Source organism: Sorex fumeus, unplaced genomic scaffold (genome assembly GCF_029834395.1).
Source record: "Sorex fumeus unplaced genomic scaffold, SorFum_2.1 ptg000003l, whole genome shotgun sequence".
Lineage (NCBI taxonomy): Eukaryota > Metazoa > Chordata > Mammalia > Eulipotyphla > Soricidae > Sorex > Sorex fumeus.
In genome coordinates this window covers 19,043,938-19,064,203 of record NW_026606060.1, presented here as the reverse complement: position 1 = coordinate 19,064,203, position 20,266 = coordinate 19,043,938, and the positions used below count along the sequence as shown (strand labels likewise).

Below are 20,266 nucleotides of genomic sequence, written 5' to 3'. Positions count from 1 at the left end.
TATCTTGTGGCACTCAGCTTACTCCCGGCAGAGCTCAGGAAGCTGGGTCAGCCTCGTGCAAGGCAAGCACCTTACTTGCTCTATCGCTCTCGCCCTGTATTCAGTATTGTTGAGTGGTTTAGTTCACTTTTCTCCGTTTGGTTTTCATTCTAAATCACTCAATAAACTCAAAGGATGCTACTGCTTCCTTTAAGTTTATGGACACGCCCTATACGTCTGGAAAGTCACCATAAGGAATCAAGTAACTCATTTAGAATGACTGATTCATTAGAGTAGAATCACTGTCACTGTCCTCCCGTTGTTCATCGATTTGCTTGAGCGGGCCCAGTAACGTCTCCATTGGAGACTTTGTTGTTATTGTGTTTGGCATATCGAATACATCACGGGTAGCTTGCCAGGCTCTGCCGTGCGGGCGAGATAATCTCAGTAGCTTGCCGGGCTCTCCGAGAGGGGCGGAGGAATCGAACTCGGGTAGGCCATGTTGGCTGCGTGCAAGGCAAACGCCCTACTGCTGTGCTATTAATGTTACAACTAGAACCAGTACCCGAACCACAGACTCTGCAATTTAGTATTCCTTCCTTCGTAAACACAGGATACCTGAATATAATACACTCCCCCCTCTACACATCAAAATTGAAAGCTAATGAGACTTGGAAGAGCTCAACAGACTGGAGAGCAAGCTCTGCATATGGGAGTTTTGGGTTGAATTTCATGCACCACACAGTTCTCCAAGCACTGTGGAACAATGACTATTCCAGCTCTGTATAGGTAGTTGCCCCTGATCACTGTCTGGTGATGACCAAAAATCAAAGTGGAAAAAAAAAAAAAACAGAACACTAAAACACTTATACCTACTTACAGAACAAAGCTAAGAACAACCATGTAATTGTAACACTAGAAAAAAAAATGAACAAAGTTCCAACTTTTTCTCACCTACAATTCAAAAATAAAGCTGGGGTCAAAGAGACAGTACAACAGAAAGGGCATTTGCCCTGCACACAGGCTACCTGGATTTGATCTTAGACACTGCATTTGGGCTCCCAAGCGCTGCCAGGAGTGATCCATAAGTGCAGAGCTAGAAGTAAGCCCTGAGCATAGAAAGGTGTGACCCAAAAACAAAAGCCAAAAAAAAAAATAAAAAAAGTTATTTAGTAAACTATTAGCACATCAACATAGTTATTAAGCACAGTACATACAGCAGCACTTTCTAACTTCTACTCACAACTAATCTGAGTATATAAATGTTAATTTCAAGCACACATTGCTAGAGTGGCTGCAAATAAACTTAGTCACCTGCTTGTAAGAGCTGATCAAACATGTTTACAGAAGCTTTCACTCTTCTGAGCTTGATACGTTCCTGCAGGGCGGCCTCACTTACATCTTCAATCTGAGGTTCAAAGCACTCGGGCATTAAACACTAGGAAAATGAGATACCAGTGTTAGGACAAATAGGCAAAGGCAAGTAGGAAAAAACTTTTATTAATACCAAAATAAAATTACATTGATCTCATTCATGTTTTTCATGGACCAGAGTTCTTTATCTTTACACAAATGTGTTTATAGTGGAAGAAATGGAAACTAAAAGATGAGAAAGGGCACGAAAGATAGTATAGAGCTTGCCATGCATGCGCCCCAACCCAGCTTGATCTCTGGCACCACATACGTTCCATCTCCATATGCCACAAGGTTAATACATGAGCACAGAGACAGGATTAAGTCTGAGCACTATGGAATATGGTCCACCTCCTACCCCTTGACCCTGTCAACAAAATAAGTCTCCAGAGTTTCAATGGAATACAAGATTAGGCATCTCCTAGCTTGAGGAGAATCTCGAGGTTAAACTAATCCATATTTAAGAATCCCATTTCCAGTTAAATTTCCCAACTTTGAGTTTAGTATTTTCCCTCCATTCAGTTAAATACTTGGCTGAAAAAATCAGGAAGCCTGAACTAAGATCCCGGTTATGGTCGTTTGTTGATGTGCTGCTGTCTTACCTCTCCCAATCTTGCTTAAAAGCACTGCACAGCACATGTAGTTTTCTTTATGAAACTTCTTTCACTCTAAGCATTTACTGCACCAATGTATGCTGACTTTAATTCAAAACTAATTGAATCATAAACTTTTTCAATGCCCACTTCTTAAGGAAACCTTAAGCAGATACTAGGGAAATCCAAACACTTCTGAGTACTCACTAGATAATGGATACCAAAGAAACAAGTGAGATGGTGAGCAACACAGACTGGTATGACAGTGCTGCCTGCCCCAGATGCAGGGGACACCCGGAAAGCATCCAGCAAAAGGGAGCCAACACGAAAAACTGTTAGCCAAAAACACAAAGGAAAACAGCACTTCAATAAATGGCCACAGCCAAGATCTTAGTTCAGGTTTCTTGAGTTTTAGGCCAAGTATTTATTTTTATTGTTCTAAGAGCCAGTCCCTGCAATGCGAGGATGGGGGGGTGGAGCAGGGAGGTTAAGAGAAAGAGATGCTGCAAGGAGATGGGGGTGGGGTGGGGTGGTGGAGGTAAAGGTAGAGAGAGATAGAGACAAATAGGGAGAGACAGAGAGAGAGAGAGAGATCGACCTCAGGTTTACTGATACTTTCAGACAACTATTTATTTTTATTGTTCTAAAGCCATGCCCAGCGATGAGAAGGAGTGAGTACAGTGGGCGGGCATGTGTGTATGAGAGAGAGGTGCGGGCCCAGGATTCCACCTCAGGGCCTCCCATCTGCAGGGCTCCATCACCTTCGCTCTAGGAGTCTGTCTTTTTGCTCACACAGTGCCACGGCTTCCTCACCGTGGAAGTCAGTGCTCTGGAGCACTGGGCTGCATGAGGTGTTTCCAGGGAAGCGAGGAGGTGGTGAGAAGGGTTATATGGGACAAGGAGCCTGAGGTTACTCCCCAGTAATAAACCCAGGAGGGCATAGGCAGCTTCCCTTCCCACCGTACTGAGGCTCACGCATAGCGTCTGAAATACTGCACATACTGCACAAATGCTCTTTTTTGACAAGAGAAAAGGAGGGAGCAGGGGACACCAGAGTTAAAAGCAGAGTAGCTACACAAACACACCAAAAGGCATATGACATGGACCAGGACTTCAGGAGCAAAGAGAAAGTGACTGAGAACAGAAAAACCCAAGACATCACTGTTCAAGGAATAGATGAGAAAGCTCCTAAAAGAATCAGGAGAATCTAAAAAAAAAGAATGAAAGAGGTAAAAAAAAAAAAAATACCTAAGAGCCCGGAGTTACAAAAGCTAAATGTGGAAAACAAGAAGCATATACACAAAGAAGTTAAAAGGGTTAGTACAGTGAGAAAGAAAGCTTATACAGGTTAAAAGATGTTCATTCCAACATTGAGAGTATTCAAATGATTACTCAGAGATCAGTTATTAGAATCTGGTTAATTTACGGATTTTTCCAAATATCTGTTACATCTCCTTACCGGTATATGAGGTTCAGCTATGTCCTTCTGGAAATATTTAGGATGTGAATTAATAATAAACTTCGCTGCATTCTCTCCAGACTTCTTTGCCAATAAAAATGAATGCTAAGATAAAAGAAAATAATCCAGTTACTGGTATTTACATGTAACAGACTCAAGGTAGCAAAGTTATACCATAGGCATGAATTTTTACTGTTGCTTTCCTCCCTTAAAAAATATATGTATAATACATGGACTCCTTATACAAATCATCATCTCCCATTGTGATGAGTGAGATGACTTCAGGTTACATTTTTTCTTTTTTTAATGTCAGCATGAGGGATCATTTATTGTTTTGGGGTTGTGTCCTCTCCCACATTTGGGAGGGATCTGTCACCATCAGGTTACATTCTATACATTTTAAGATATAAAAAAAAAAAATTTTAATTCTTTCTATGAGGTACATTTGTAGATTTACAAATTTTTGTGCTTGGGTTTCAATGATACAATGATCAAGTACCCATCCCTCCACCAGTGCCCATTTTCCACCACCACGGATCCCAGTATCCCTCCCACCCCCTATCCCTTCCACCCCACCCTGCCTCTGTGGCAGAGTATTCCCTTTTGTATTCTCTCTCCTTTTGGGTGCTGTGGTTTGCAAAAGAGGCATTGAATGGCAATCATGTTCTGTCTATAGTCTATTTTCAGCATGCTTCTCCCAACCTGGGAAACAATTTAAATTCTGTGGCTGCTACAATGTGAAGAAAAGTTAAATATTAAAAACCCAACCCCAGGGGTATGGTGCCAGCAGGTCTGTCTGTACCTGTGAGGCGAGTGCATCGGCAGCCTCATGGCACCTTCAGGCTTCCAGATATCCCAAAACTGATGCTATGCCTTTGGCCAGACCCCCAAAACTTGGGGCAAAGTTTACCAAGAAAGCAAATAGCCAAAAGTTAGGTATGTGGGAGACACACCCACAAATCACCACCAGCTCAGCTATATAACTGGAAGCAAGGCCTCTCTGGTTCCTGATCGAACTGCTTAACAGCCATGATCCCAGAGACTCAGAAACAAAATCTCAAAACCCAACGGCTTTTGACAGAAATGCGCCCAGTCCCTGCAGTAGGTTACAGGTGCTGAGCCACCTCAGGTGAGAATAGGTTTCGTGCCTTGGCCTGTTCCCCCTGGTGGCCATCATTCTCCAGAGGCCACTGGCCAGTCAGATTTGGGCCCGCAGTGATGAGACACGTGGGGTCTCATGGGATGGGGGTGGAGCTGGCCTTTCCTTCCTGTCCCAACAAGAACACAAGTTACCGCCCACAAATGGCCTCTCTGGCTCCTGCTCAAGCTGCTTAACTGCCATGATCCCAGAGACTCAGAAACTAATTTCAAAACCCAGCGGATTTTGGCAGAAATGCTTCCGGACCCTGCAATAAGTTACTATATCTGGGCCACTCCAGGGGGGAAAAGGGTGCTGTCCCTCCACCTGCTCCCCCTTGTCAGCTCGGTGACCGCCATCAGCCAGAGGCCACTGGACAGTCAGGTTTGGGACCGCAGTGACAAGACACGAGGGGTCTCACGGATGGGGGTGGAGCCAGCCCTTTCCTCCCCACCCCAACGAGACCCCAACTCGTTGCCACAAACGGCCTCTTTGGTTCCTGATCAAGCCGCTTAATGGCCACAATCCCAGACTCGGATATAAATCTCATAACCCAGTGGCTTTTGGCAGAAATGCGTCCTGTTCCTGCAGTAGGTTACTGGCGCTGGGCCACTCCAGGTGGGAATAGGTTCCATGTCTTGGCCTGTTCCCCCTGGAGGCGCAGTGCCTGCCATCCTCCAGAGGCCACTGGACAGTCAGGTTTGGGCCTGCAGTGAGGAGACATGCGGAGCCTCACAGGATGGGGGGTGGAGTCAGCCTTTCCTCCCCGTCCCAATGAGATCCCTAGTCGTAGCCCACAAATGGCCTCTCTGGCTCCTGATAAAGCTGCTTAACAGCCATGATCCAAGAGACTCAGAAACAAATCTTGGAACCCAGCAGCTTTTGTCAGAAATATGTCTGGAACCCACAGTAGGTTACTGTTGCCGGGCCACCCCAGGGGGGAAAGGGTGCTGTCCCTCCGCCTGCTCCCCCTTGGCGGTTCAGTGGCTGCCATCCTCCAGAGGTCACTGAGCAGTTAGATTCAGGCCTGCAGTGACTAGACACGTGGGGCCTCATGGAATGGGGGTGGAACCAGCCCTTTCCTCCCCGTCCCAACAAAACCCTCCTCGTCCCAACAAAACCCTGAGTTACCACCCACAAACAGCCTCTCTGGCTCCTGATCAAGCTGCTTAACGGCCACGATCCTAGAGATTCAGGAACAAATCTCGGAACCCAGTAGGTTTTGACAAGAAATCCCTCCAGATTTAATTGTTAAAATTTCGGAATTTGAAAATCGCGCAGCCACTACTACAGTCACGACATCATATGTTATTTATAACCAGCAATAGAAAACAAATTGTCTACTGTTGCTTTTTCGGCAGATCTGAGTGTTGGGGTAAAATCCCAAATAGTAATGGTGGGTCTGGTGTCGAAATATTGAATGTGATCAAAGTAGAGAGAGAGTAATGTGGAAATCATCTGCCCCACAGGTAGGGGGAGTGTGGGATGGGAGTATACTGGGATTTTTGGTGGTGGAGAACGGGCACTGGTTAAGGTACGGGTGTTTCACTGTATGACCGAACTTAAACCCAAAAGCTTTGTAACTGCTCTCATGGTGATTCAATAAATAAAATTATAAAAAAATAGAAAAAAAAGTAAAAGTAAGGTGGAGTTCATGCACAATTCAATCAGCTAATCAGTGGCTGAATAAATAGCAATATACCTACAAAAAAAAAAAATCCAACCCCAAACCCTTTCCAGAGATTAACTCTAAATCTTCCTGATTCATTTTAGAAAATCTACCCAAAATATGAGCACCTATTTTTCAAAGGTCTTTCTAAAATACAGAGGCACCCTTGCATCCACACCAGCAAAATAAAACCGAGTAATTTAAATTATTAAAAAATACTTACAGATTCCAAGGAAGATGTTGGTATGAGATAAGGATCATCCTGAAAGGCGTAAGGGACTGCTGTGGCATCCTGTGGAGAAGAGTTTCTTCAGTGACATTTTTTGGCAGGAGCAGGGAGATTGTTATGGTTTTTAGGTTTTAGGGCCATACCTGGCCTTGTTTAGGGGTTACTCCTGGCTGTGCACTCAGCAATCACTCCTGATGGTGCTCAGAGGACTACAGGGGTGCCAGGGATTGCCTGGGTCATCTGTGTGCAAGGTAAGTGCCTTACCAGATGTACGATCTCTTCGGTCCCTCAGTGAGATTTTCAGTGAGAACTGTGCAAATTTTAGTGCTAATTATAAATCGTTACTTTTAATTATATTCAGGATATAGATGATGTTTAATAAACCTTTCTATATACACATATACAAAAAAAGATACCCTAATACCTAAATAAACTAAGTTTTGTCAGACTGAATTATGATTATATGCAACAGAAAATAATGGATACCCCAAAACTAGTCCTTTCTGTGGCCAAGTGATAGAGGCATAGCCCATATCAGTCAGTGACTGGGAGTGATTCCGGCTTCCATGCTCAGGGGGTCCATGCAATGCTGGGGATCAAGCAGGCTATGTGAGGTCTTAATTTCTGGTGTTTTATGGTGGTTTGAGAATAAGGGGGTGTTTGGAAACATACCTGGCAGTGCTTGGTGCTTACTCTCGGAAGTGCTTGGGGATCATAGCAGTGCCAGGGATTGAGCAGGGGGTGGTGCCTGCCTCCTATAGTATCTCTCTGTCCCCAGAGGCCCAAACCTTACAGTTTTGTATACAGAAGCACAGGATTTGATCCCTAGAACAGCCCAGTCCCAAGCACCTTCAGGTGTGGCCCCAAACAACAACAACAACAACAACAAAGAGGGCTAGAGCATTAGCACAGTGGCTAAAGCACCTGCTTTACACAAGGTCGACCTGGTTCAAGTCCCAATCTAGTCAGGACTAAGCCTGAGCATCACCAGGTGTGGCCCAAAACAAACAGAAAAAGATGTGTCTATTACTTCAATTAGACTCCAGGGATTAATCCTCTGAATTAACTAGTCTGAATTAACTATTAACTAGTTAATAGTTTCTTACACTGTTTTCCTTCCAAACTAGCTAGTTCCACTGACCGAGTTCCTCCTCAACTGGAAGGTACCACCGGAACCCCGGGGAGGAGATGCAGCTTCTTCTTTGTCTTGTCCTTCCTCATTAAATTATTCTGCTACTATATTACCACAACATTCTATACGGTTCTATTTTCTGAGCAATTATTTACCCTCTCTTCCCAAGTACACATTTAGAACTGCCCTCAAATTATTTCCTTTCTTCCTCTTTCTGATTCCCCTTCTGCAGTTCTGGGGCCTTTGATTCCTAAGGCAAACCCACCGATACCCAGATTTCTTCCAGCCCCGGTGCCTTGTCCTAAACTCCTCTTAGAGCACTCCTTGTCTATGACTCTCAAGGGAGGCAGTATTTTTCAGTCCTATCTTCCTGCTGTCATTTTTAAGACCCAAGCCCCCTCAGGGCCTATTGGCTAGCTACGTGCCCCCCTTGAGTAATGCAGCAAGGATATAATAAACAGAAGTACAGTTCTAGTGCAAGTGTAACAGGCTCCTCCCTGTTCAGCTCAAACAGTTGGTGCAGGCTCTGATCCCCCATCAGCATTGGAGAATACTAATCTGAGACCCTGTTTAGACGCCACGCTGGATTCCTTATCACACACCACACTTAACAGTCTAGTTCAATCCAATTTATTCCTGAAATTATTAATCTCCTTCCTATCTTATTTTAATAAATGGCACTGAGCACATTGCAATTGAGCTGGAAGGTATTCTTCTTCTACTCAGTGAAACTGTTACCAGACTGAGCCAACTCCAGCATCTTAATAGCTCTGCCTACTGACGCCACTGTCTCTTTGCTAACTGCCAACTGAGTGCAAGGCATTCATTATACATCCAGCCAATACTGAGTACCTCTTACATGCTAAAGTACTAGTCAAACACTAGGAGACCCCCAGGCCCAAAAATACCCCTACTCCAGGAAAACACAAAATACACAGAGAATTAAAAAATAACTACTATGCAAAAAAAAAAAAAAAAAAAAGGAAAAAGTTAACAAAGACCATACTGAAAAGGTAATCACAAAGCTAGCTACTTGACTATGGAACAAAATATTTGGCTTTTGTAAACTCATGTTCCATATTTTTAGCGTGGCCTGGACACAATTTCCCACAGCTGATCTAAGATATCCTGCATGACAGTACAAACTATTCCCCGGGAACACACATTGCATTAGCTCACTCTTCAGAAGAATAAGTTTTTAAGCAACATTGGTATAGTAGATATATTAAATTTCAAGAATTTCAAACAGGAAACTAAATCCAGACTTTATCATCCTAATGAGACCAAGACCACTTACTTCAAAAACTTTTAAGATTCACTTGTCGCATGAATGGTTGTTTGACTTAGACAATATTTAAGAAAACTTCTAGATTCACAGACGTTTAATTCTACATAACAAAGAGGTGTGAACAATAAATGCATTTGCTATTAGCTATTTTAGATGCAAAGTCCTAGAATTCTTTACTTACCCTGTTTACTGTGGATGCAAGAGCTTGAAGAACAGCCACTTTATCCCTGAGAATGAAAACCGTAAGTTAACCCTCATCAGGAATTTTCATACAAAGCAAACAACTGGTTCTCCTCTCAGAGTGGAGGGGCTAATAAAAAAGTCCCTTAGGTTTTCTGTAGTGACATTCATGCAAGTCTTAAAGGACTGACATTCAGATTCTTCAATAGCTTCAAAAGAGGTCATTTTTACAGGCAATGCCTCCAAAATTTTTTCTTAAATGTACCAGAATCTTCTGATCACTGAGGGAATGACCTTTTTTTTTTTTGAGTCTTTAAACACACCCAATTAAAACTTTTCTACAAGAACTTTTACGCTAAATAGGCAGTTCGAAAAAGAAAAACAAAAAAAAAAAAATAGGCAGTTCACTCAAGAATCTTTTTACTGAGTTAAAACAGAAGCATTTTGGACTGAGAGATTGCTGTAAGAACTAAGCATGTTTTGCATGCAGAAGCCATCTTGATTCAGTCTTGGTTCACTGCCAAGAAAGACCCTCAACCAACAAGCCAGGAGTAGCCCTCAAGCACTGCGAAGTATCAACCAAAAAAAAAAAAAAAAAAAAAAAGAAGAAGAAAAAATTTTTGTCAGTATCATTAATTTTGACCTTCTTAAAGGCTATATATAGAGGTTACTTTCACCTCCTCTCTCAAAAATGTTAACCCAAATTTAGCCCTGAAGATGTTTTTATCCTTTATTTTCTTTTAAACATGTGGGGTGGGAGGGTATTGTCTTTGGCCTGCACCTGGCAGTGCTTGGGGCTTATTTAATCCTGGCTCTGTGCTCAGGGATCATTCATGGCCCTGTGTGGTGCAGAGATCGAACCTGAGTCAGCCGCATAAAAGGCAAGCACCCAGCAGTGCTCAGGGCTTACTCCTAGTGGGTTTTGGGGGACCAAACCTGGGTCATCGGCAAGTGCCCACCAACTGTACTCTCTCTGCACCCCTCCCTTCCTAATCTTGATAAATCTTACTCCCCACTCACTACTTGCATCTTCTCTCTCCTGTTCCGTGTGTGTGCACAGAGCCTGGGATCAAAACCAGGGCTTCATCCATACAAAGCATGTGCTCTCAACCCCAATGCACCCCAATGCACTTTATGCTCTTTGGGACTCTCTAACTTTCCAACTTTCTCTCCAAGAACACTCTCTGAATGAGCTTCAGGCCACTGAATCTTTTCCAGCATTTCATTCATATGAAGTCTCAATCACCCAATGAATTTACAGGACGAAATATTCACCATGTTTGACATAATACTCACCATGTTTTCTTTTTCGGAATGACCACTTCTTCAACCCCTTTGTGAAAAAAATAAAATAGTGAAAGTTTCTCAATACTATTATTACAAAGTAGCAACATTTTATAATAACAATATTTTTCTTACCAGTTGTATCAGTTCCTTCAACCTTTGAAACAGCAATACTTCCAGAATAAGGCCTGCAAAAAAAAAAAAATCCTAAAGCTAACATTCATTAATGTTCCTACCTGAAGTTCCTCCTAACCTATGTACAATCTGAGGCCTAGGACCACACCATAGATCAAACTAGATAATTTGTGTCAATGTTCAGTTAGAAAACAGCCTCAAGAATGTTAAATTACAAAATGGGCAAGAGATAAACAATATAGTCAAAATGATTTAACCCATGCAAGCTCATTACATAATTTTTTAAAAGGGCAGTGGGAAGAGTGAGGTAGGGGTAGTTTCTTTGGTGAGGTACAGGACTGAGAGGGAACTGGACCATTCCCCGTCATGTACCTACAATCAAACGGGGTACGTAGAACTGTACTATCTTTCTGGTCCTAAAAGGGGTAAGTTTAATAGCTAATGAAAAATCTGAAAAGCTGATTAACACTCTAAGAACAATTTATCAGCTGGTTTTACAGCAACATCCCAATCATCGTGTTCCTGATAAAGCTATCCATATTAGGGCAAATATGATTATGAATCTAATATCACCATAATTTTTCATTTCAATCAGGAAAGAGCAGTTTAAAACATGGAATTGCTATTTTTTATTTTCATCCTGACCCACGACTTGGTTTCAAAAGGCTTTGATCATACTCGAAAAATAAAAATAGCTAACACACTACAGATAATGTGTGTCTTCTGTGTGTTTCCTTTCTCTATATGGCATCTGTACTGTTTAAAAAATTGCCAAAATAGAAAAACACTCTTGATACTGCTGTCTGGTCTAAGGCATCACTTATTGTTATATAATAAGTGATGTATTATTTATTCTGGAGTTTGGGACCATACCCTTCGAACCAGGCTGCTGGTTCGTGCTCCTGGTGGTGCTCCAAATACCATGGCATTCAGGGATGAAATCTAGGCTCCTGCATGCAAAGCTCTCCAATTCTCTGAACCATCTCTCCAACCCTCAGGCATCACTTTAAAACAAGAATGTCTCTATCAGTTAGGAATATTTCACAAAAGAAGTTACTTATTTCTTATGCTATTAAGTCACAGATCAACGGATGGAAGCTGAAGGGGAAGATACTGCTGCCAGGCAAAGGAAATGGGTAGGAGAATGGCAACACAGAGTACCACCTGCAAAACCAAGACTGAGTCTGGGCAGTAAGGCTTCTGCAGGACTAGGTGGAGGCTTACACTGCAGTGGGCAGGAGAGATAGTACAGGAGGCGCCTGCCTTGCATGCGATTGATCCGAGTTTGATTTGAATCACTGGGGCCACGGTCCCCCTTGCACTTGGAAGAATGATTCCTGAGCAGAGAGTAAGGAGTAAGACCTGAACATCACCGGATCCCCATCCTTTTAAATATAAGAAAAAGAATCATGTGCTGTAAACTACATTATCTCACTTATTCCTATTTTCTTAGAGGTCCGTGCTAGATCAAATTTACAAGTGAATTAATTTGTCTACCATCCTATGAAGAAAATGAAATATGAACATCAAGTCCTAAACTGCAGTTTTCTCAATTACTTATTATAAACTACAACCCAAGGGCAGAGAGATAGCATAGCAGGTACCACGCTTGCCTAGAGGGCGCTGAGGGTTCCAATCCCGACACCCCAGATGGTCCTCCGAGTAGTCCCAGAAATGATCCCCGGGTGCAAAGCCAGTATGACGGCAAAACAAACAAACAAAAAAACTCCTAGCCTACCAATGAATCTGATCAGTGAAAAAACTTCTATAATCGACAGGCTGCAACCGACAGTCATCCCAAGAGCCTGTTCAGAACTTTTACACAGTGCCCGGCCCAGAGAGTTCTGGGAAATTCTAGTGCTCCACGCTGCCTGATGTTAAGAGCAACGACAACTTTATCACTGAGAGTGGGCTGGCTAATGATTACAGTAGGAAGAGGCTGGTTCCGCTGGAGAGCAGAACCTGGTCTTGCCAACAGCGTCAGCCCCTGGGTAGATAAAACCAAGGAGCAGTTTCCACGTGCCACGGATTCCGTCCCAGAGGTCGGGGGGCGGGGAGGGGGTTCTGGCCGCCGGGCTGGAGGAGCACGCGGCAGGAGGGCGCCCGGCGCGCGCCACCAGCCGTCCCTAGCACGGCCGCGGCCGCGCCAGACTAAGCCAAAAGCCGCCGGAGTCCTCCCCCTGGACTCCCCTACGCGTTTCTTACCTGCAGCTGAGCGCCCGTCCACATACACCTACGTGCCGAACAGTCAAGGGCAGGCGCAGCCTGCTGGGGGCCCGCAAACAGAACCCCGAAGCTGCAGCCGCCATGGCTGCCCCTTGCTAAGCATGCTGGGAAAGCACGCCTTCGCCCTTCAGGGTCACCGGGGGCGGGGAGAACGGAGGGCTGGGCGGGAACTAGCGCGGCTAGAGCGCTGCTATTGGCGGAGACGGGACAAGAGCGAACCAAGCACGAGAAAGGCCGGGAAACACGAGCCTCTTTTTTTTTTTTTAACAATTTCCTCACGGAAATTAAATATCTCAACATGTTTCATTTCCCTCGGAGATTTTTTATAAAATACTTGTTTTGATGTTTTGATATATTCGATGGTTTTCACGGGAAGAGAGCAAGAGTCACGAAATCATTTTGTCTCCCCCCCCCCGCAGAGGAAGTTGTCTAGTCCACGTAAATCTCATTTCCCAGCGCGCATCTCGCGCGGAAGCGGAGTGAAAAATCACATGGTGCCGGGGAATCTCTAGTCTGCGACGGGAATGTACGCGTGGTGATTGAAATTTCTTGTGTCCGGACTCGAAATTGACTGGGAAGATGTTGGGTTCAAAGAACTTGCCCTGGCGGCGGCTGCAGGGCGTTTCCTTCGGGATGTATTCGGCTGAAGAGCTCAAGTAAGGAGTTGGTGGGCAGTGCAGCAAAGCGTGCCGCGGGGAAGGGGGGGCGGGCGCCTCAAACTACAATTCCCGCCAGGCTTTGCGCGCAATGTGGGCTCTGAGTCCACGATATTCGGCGCGTCGCCTGCTGGGATTCGTAGTTCTGGAGATGTTCGGCGGGCTTCTGCTGTGGGATTGGGGAAAGAGTTTGTGCTAGGATGGAGGGAGTTACCAGGTTGTGGTGGTATCATTTTCCCGGCTCCTATTAAATTAACCGGCGTTTGTGGAGTTATATTAAAGTCATTGACGCAGTTTCTTAAACGGAATTAGTCTTATTCTTAAAATGATTATTCTTCAAGCCTGTTTAGGGGACAACTTTTTGCAAAGTTCTCCTTCTAGTACCCAGATCAATTGAGGACGCTTCGGTCCTCAGTTTTGACAGTCTTGAGTGCAGCCTCAACATTCTACTGTCTTCAGAATCTGTTTTTGTAAGTGAATTTCTGTGGAAAAGTACTGCTTTCTTTCCTTGCTCAGTTTATCAAACTGAGACACCGTTAAGGTCCAGTTTTTCACAAGCAGTGAACTCTGCTTTCTGACACCTTGTTGAACAAGGTGGTTATATTCTATTTCTTCTCAGGCTCCTTAACTGATGACTCATTTTCATAAATCCAGGTGTTCTTGTGGTACAGTGGTCATAACTTTTTTTTTCTCTTTTGGCCAGTCCCTGTGTTTGGGGAACCATGTGGGTGCTGGGGATGTAACCCTGGGGGTCCCTGCAAGCATGTGCACCAGCCCTTTGAGCCATCTGCCCAGCTCTGCACAATTTTTCTTGTCCTAAATTTTTTTTTCTAGACTAGAAAAGCCCAAATTGCTTTTCCTGGTGTTCAGACTTATTTATTCATCTATTTCCTGAGCATCTTGAATATCACACAGAGATCTTCAATTAATTTGCCAAAATTTCAGCACTCACTCACTTGCCTACTGGGATTATTTGGGCTACAACTCCTTTACTGAACTGTGGGGTCCTTTGAGTTAGTTTAAATCTCTTGTCTCTCTCCAACCCTCATTCTGTGTAGGTCACCTGAATTAAATCACCTTCCTGCTCTGAGTCTCAGTTTTCTCCTCTGAAAATTTTATGTAGTGGTGCCCATTTTGGAGGGTTATGGTCAAGACTGAGTACTTTGAAGCATCTAAGTTGCAGATGGTTTACCTCCTTTTCATAAAGTGTTCCAGTGTGCTCAGCGCAGGGTTGGTACAAAATTGATGTTTGAGCGGTTTTTATCTCACTTGGTCATTAAGTACCTATTTATCGAGCCACTCCTGTGAGCAGGCTCCCCTCAGCACTGGCCTGTGGAGGTAAGAACTCAGACACAGATTCTGCAGCTGCCAGTGTTTGAGAAACATGTTAATCTATCATTCGACCACAGCGAAGGGGAAACCATTGAGAAGTCAGGTAACCTTGGCTTTCCTGCTATCTGGTTTTAATCTTCTTAGGAAACTAAGTGTCAAGTCGATCACAAATCCTCGGTACCTGGACAGCCTGGGCAACCCGTCAGTGAATGGCCTATATGACCTGGCTCTGGGCCCTGCGGACTCCAAGGAGGTGTGTTCCACCTGTGTGCAGGACTTCAACAACTGTTCCGGGCACCTGGGCCACATCGAGCTCCCACTCACCGTCTACAACCCGCTGCTCTTCGACGTACGTTTCACCTAGGGCTGCCGTGAGGCAATGGTCTCAGTGCTACTGGTGGGGTGCAAGTACCACTCTTCACCCAACAGGGAGTGTCTGAGGAGGTCTCTTCAGACTCTTGGGGTGAAAGTGCTCTTTCCCAGGATGAAACCTCAATGTGCCAAGTCATATGTATGCCCCTGGATCCCTGAGTCTTCCCTGCAGGAGTGTCAGTTCTGTTGCCTCAGATGGATTCTCATCACATAGGGGTGGAGGGGGGTAGATTCATCCCCGGGCCCTTCCTGCTGGTGAGGGACAGTCAGGCCTCTCCTAGTCTGTGATGTCTTCAGGTGGATGACAGGCTGATGCTTGGTGGCAGGAAGAGCAAAGCTCGAGAAGCCCTCACAGTCTCCTAAGGGTCCTCATTGTTCCTCTTCAGCCCTTTATCACTTAAACTAGTCACATAGGTGTGTTTTAAAGGATCCAGATGTTAGTGGATGTAAGCGTGCTTTTTGTCTGTTTGTCATGCATATGTATAATTTATATATATGGTTCTTTTTTTAATGAAGCAAGATAGTTTTTATTGAACAAAACTTGCTTAGATATAAGAAAAGAGAGAAGGTCTCCATGTTCAGGAGGGAACACAAGCTTAAAAGAGCAAGCAAGCAGAGGGACATTGAGATAAGTGAGCGAGATGAGTGTTCACAGAGAACAGGGCCATGAAGAGCAGGCTTGTTAGTCATATTAAAGACGGGGAATTTTATTCATAAACTGAATTTTTTGTGGGTTTTTTTTTTATTTTTATTCTTATTTTTGCTTTTTGGGTCACACCCGGCAATGCACAGGGGTTATTCCTGGCTCTGCACTCAGAAATTACTCCTGGCGGTGCTCAGGGGACCATGTGGGATGCTGGGAATCGAACTCAGGTCTGCTGCGTGCAAGGCAAACACCCCCCTACCCGCTGTGCTATTGCTCCAGCCCCCATAAACTGAATTTTTTAAGTACGTTTAAGTTATTTAAGTACTATCTACTTTTTTTTTTTTTAACTTTTGAGCCAGCCCTGGCAATGCTCAGGGCTTACTGATGGCTCTGTGTTTAGGGACAACTTCTGGTGTGGTTCAGGGGACCATATGCAGTGCTGGGGATCAAACCATGGTCGGCTGCAGTATAAATACTTTAACACTTTAATAAAATATTTGAAATATTAATTTCAGTATTTAGGACTTAGTTAAAATAAATATAGTTCCTTATCTCAGACCTAAGTAAATCTTAGGGACTGAGGAATAGCCTATAGGGGTGAAGCGCACAATTTGCATGCCAAAGATTCCAGGTATGATCCCCTGGATCCACTGCATTCCACCTGCCTTCCAAAGAAACATCCCCTAGCACTGCTGAGGAGACTCCTCCAGCTTTCAAAAATCTTTTCATGAATTGAGATTAGATCATAGAAGAATATGGAGAGGAATATGTATCCAGTTCTTGGGTTCAAAAAAGGTTTTTAGGCATTGAGGATTAAGTGGAATTCTTTTTTTGTTTTGTTTTTGGACCACACCTGCTTAGGGCTTATTCCTAGCTCTGCTCAGAGATCACTTCCAGCAGGATTCAAAGGACATAGCGGGTGCTGGGGAGTGAACTCAGGTTGCTGGCAGGTAAGACAAACATCCTACCTGCCGTACTAGCTCTCTGGCCCCAGAGCAGAAAGGGTAAGCTGCTACACAAATACAAATGCCTGTTACTGATAAGTTCCTTGGGTACAACATCTCATTCTAACGATGTGTATGTTTTCCTCCCCTCAGAAACTCTACCTGCTGCTCCGGGGCTCTTGCTTAAACTGTCACTTGCTGACCTGCCCCCGTGCTGTGATTCATCTCTTAGTGTGTCAGCTGAGAGTTCTGGAAGTTGGGGCCTTGCACGCCGTCTATGAGCTGGAGAGAATTCTTAGCAGGGTAAGTGCATGGTGGCTCTCGTGGGAATCAGGAAAGCCGGATGGTGTGGAGAAGAGCTGGGCGTATGCCATCCCTGTGAACTTGCATCCCAGTAGTCACCAGAAGCTGTGGCCTTTATATTTCCTACAAAGACCTCAACGTGAGGCACATAGCCATGAAAGTCATGAAAGAAACATTTGTGAAAACAATGGTGAAAAACCATTTCATCCTCAGCAGTTGATCAGATGGTCTTTCACTGTTGGAACATTTCTTTAGGCTCATGTACTGCTTTGGATTGTTAAATCTCCTCAGTCTGATTTTCTTCGTGGTTTGAAGGCAATATCTAGTGGTGGTACTCCTGATCAGGAGACCATGTGGTGGTGGGTGACCAAACCCCGGCCTCCTGCATTTTACAGTGCATCCACTCTAGCCTTTTGGGCTATTTCTCTGGCCCTTTTTTGGCATATCACTTGATCACTTGATACCCCGTTACTCATTGATTTACTCGAGCAGGTGCCAGTAACGTCTCCATTCATCCCTGTTGCGTTCTAGCGTGGCCCAATGGCGTCTGCTCGTTCTAGGAATATGCAGAGCCTCAAACCGATCATTCAGGGTCTTGACGAAGAAGTCTGACCATCTTGTAGGTGGGCGTCCACGCGATCTTTTGACGTCTCGTGGAATCCAGTCAGTAATGGCTCTAGTCCAGCAGTCGTCTTTAAACCTCTTTACGTGTCCAGCCCATCTGATTTTTGATGCCTGGCAAATGAGACAGCATCCCTGATTCTTGAGCGTTCACGGCGATCGGAACTCCGGAATCTATCTCTCATTTGAGTGAAACGTGATATTCCAAGCATAGCTCTTTCGATTCCTCTTTGAGAGACCCGAATAGCGTTCTCATCCTGTTTTCGTAGGGCCCAGGTCTCTGAGGCATATGTTAATGGAGGAAGAACAGTAGAATCGAAGAGATGTGCTCGGAGCTGGAGGTTCTTTGTCCTCTTAGTTATTTCTTCAACACTCTTGAAGGCATTCCAAGCCGCTCTCTTCCTCCTGCGTAACTCAGGTGCCAGGTCATTCATCATGTTGATTTCTCGACCTAGGTATATATAACTGTTCTATTCGGAGATGGTGGTTCTGTTGAGAGTGAATGGAACATCAGGAACAAGACTGTTTCTTATGAACATTATCTTTGTGAGATTCAGTTGTAATCTGACCTTTCCACATTCACAGTCGAAGTCAGTCAGCATTTGTGCCACTTGGCTGATGTTTGGTGTTATTAGAACAATGTCATCAGCAAAGTGGAGGTGGTGTAGTTGCCGACCATCTATCTTCACTCCCATTCCTTCCCATTCCAGTCGTCGCATGATGTTCTCGAGGGTGGCACTGTAGAGTTTTGGTGAAATGGTATCACCCTGCCGAACCCCTCTCTTGACATGGATGATTACTTCTTTGTAGAATGGTGAGATCCTGGTAGTGAATCTGTAATAGAGCTCATGGAGGATCCTGATGTATTGAGTTTGTACTCCCTGATTGGCTAGGGCTTCTATGACTGCTTCCGTCTCAACAGAATCAAAGGCCTTCTTTAAATCAATGAACGTTAGACAGAGCGGCATCTTGAACTCCCGAGAAACCTCAATAAGCTTGGTCATCATGTGGATATGGTCGATGGTGCTGAATCCTTTTCGGAACCCGGCTTGTTCACATGGTTGTCCTTCATCTAGTGTTCTACCAATCCTATTCAGGATGATTCGAGTGAACAGTTTGTAGATGACAGACAATAGGCAGATTGGGCGATAGTTGCCAATATCGTGGATGTCTCCCTTCTTGTATAGTAGTACAGTCTTGCTGGTTTTCCATTGGGATGGAACCTTGCATTCAGATAGGTAGCGTGTGAAGAGCCGAGCCAGTGTATTGATGAGTACTGACGGTAAGTTCTTCAGGTGTTCAGGTCTGACCTTGTCTGGGCCAGGTGCTCTTTGTTTCTTTACCAACGAGATGGTGTGTTGAATTTCGGAAGGGAGAACATTGGGAACGACATATCCATCCTGCGAAATTTGGTGGGCAAGTGGACGTGGCTATTAAAGAGATCTGAGTAGAAGTCATGAATAATCTTCTCCATTGCCCTTCTGGAAGATGTGATAGATCCATCAGGATGTCGGAGGGCAGTCATCTTGGTCTTGTAGTTGGTGAAGGACAGGCAGGCATTACGAATGCTTTTCCCAGCTTCTGTGGGCATATAGATGTGTAAAAATGTGTAGGTGTTTTAATGTGTAAAAATAATTTTTTATGGTAGCGAGTACTCTGAAAACTCAAGGTAAGTGGTCTTATCAGATTTTTCATGTTTTGAATTTGATGATTTCCTTTCGGGTCATGTTTTTCTCAAATACTACATAGGCTGTTGGGATGCTTCACTGATGTGACAGAGGATACCCAGAGTCAGGCTGGTCTCTCCTGGTCATGTTGTGTGGTACCTGGACACAGCATCACTGCCGGATCTCCACTGCAGAGTGACATGTATTTCCCCTTGTCATTAATCATTGTGGAAAATTTTTCTAGAGTGATTTACCAATAGCATTTTTAAAAAATTTATTTTTTTGTTTGCAGGCCATAAAATATTTTTTTTGTGTGTACAGATTTTCTGTACTAAAAATTCATGTGGCACCTGGGGAAAGTGTCTTATCAATTGTAATTGTATTCTGTAGATTCTTCTACTAGATTTTTGGCACAATTCAATCATCTGTGAGTGATGAGTTTCCTTTCTGGGGCAGGAATAATAGCACCGCGGGGAGGGCATTTGTCTTGCACGAGGTCGACCGGGTTCAATCCCCAGCATCCCATATGGTCTCCCGAGTACTGCTAGGAGTAATTCCTGAGTGCATGAGCCAGGAGTAACCCCTGTGTATCACCCAAAAAGCAAAAAAAAAAAAAAAAAAAAAAACACTGGCACACTATCCTTCTGTTGTTCATCGATTTGCTCGAGCGGGCCCAGTAACCTCTCCATTGTGAGACTTGTTATTGTGTTTGGAATATTGAATACCCCACGGGTAGCTTGCCAGGCTTTGCCATGTGGGCGAGATACTCTTGGTAGCTTGCCGGGCTCTCTAAGAGGGGTGGAGGAATCGAACCTGGCTCGGCCAGGTCAGCCATACGCAAGGCAAATGCCCTACTGCTGTGCTATCGCTCCAAGAAAGAGTTTCCTTTCTCTTAAGTATTTCCACATTGTTTCTTTTCTGGTGGCTCAGCTTCCCATTGCACAGTTGGAGTGGTAGCAGGTGTCCTAGGCTTGGCACAAATGTAAACCTTTTCCTTTGC

The 20,266-nt window shown here is 44.3% G+C and overlaps 2 protein-coding genes across 2 annotated transcripts in view; one reads left to right on the top strand and one right to left on the bottom strand.

Annotated features, from left to right (window-relative positions):
* PTCD3 (pentatricopeptide repeat domain 3) overlaps positions 1 to 12,814 on the bottom strand; it is a 29,667-nt gene extending 16,853 nt beyond the window's left edge. Inside the window, exons 1-7 of the mRNA XM_056118176.1 lie at positions 12,705 to 12,814; positions 10,500 to 10,552; positions 10,377 to 10,413; positions 9,082 to 9,127; positions 6,475 to 6,543; positions 3,445 to 3,549; positions 1,294 to 1,417 (exon numbers count right to left, since the gene is read on the bottom strand). Of these exons, the coding sequence (XP_055974151.1) occupies positions 1,294 to 1,417; positions 3,445 to 3,549; positions 6,475 to 6,543; positions 9,082 to 9,127; positions 10,377 to 10,413; positions 10,500 to 10,552; positions 12,705 to 12,808 (538 nt within the window). The 5' untranslated portion in view covers positions 12,809 to 12,814. The remainder of the gene's footprint in view (positions 1 to 1,293; positions 1,418 to 3,444; positions 3,550 to 6,474; positions 6,544 to 9,081; positions 9,128 to 10,376; positions 10,414 to 10,499; positions 10,553 to 12,704) is intronic.
* Positions 12,815 to 13,205: 391 nt separating this feature from the next.
* The window catches only part of POLR1A (RNA polymerase I subunit A), a 61,597-nt gene continuing 54,536 nt past the window's right edge, over positions 13,206 to 20,266 (top strand). Inside the window, exons 1-3 of the mRNA XM_056118162.1 lie at positions 13,206 to 13,381; positions 14,858 to 15,062; positions 16,829 to 16,978. Of these exons, the coding sequence (XP_055974137.1) occupies positions 13,305 to 13,381; positions 14,858 to 15,062; positions 16,829 to 16,978 (432 nt within the window). The 5' untranslated portion in view covers positions 13,206 to 13,304. The remainder of the gene's footprint in view (positions 13,382 to 14,857; positions 15,063 to 16,828; positions 16,979 to 20,266) is intronic.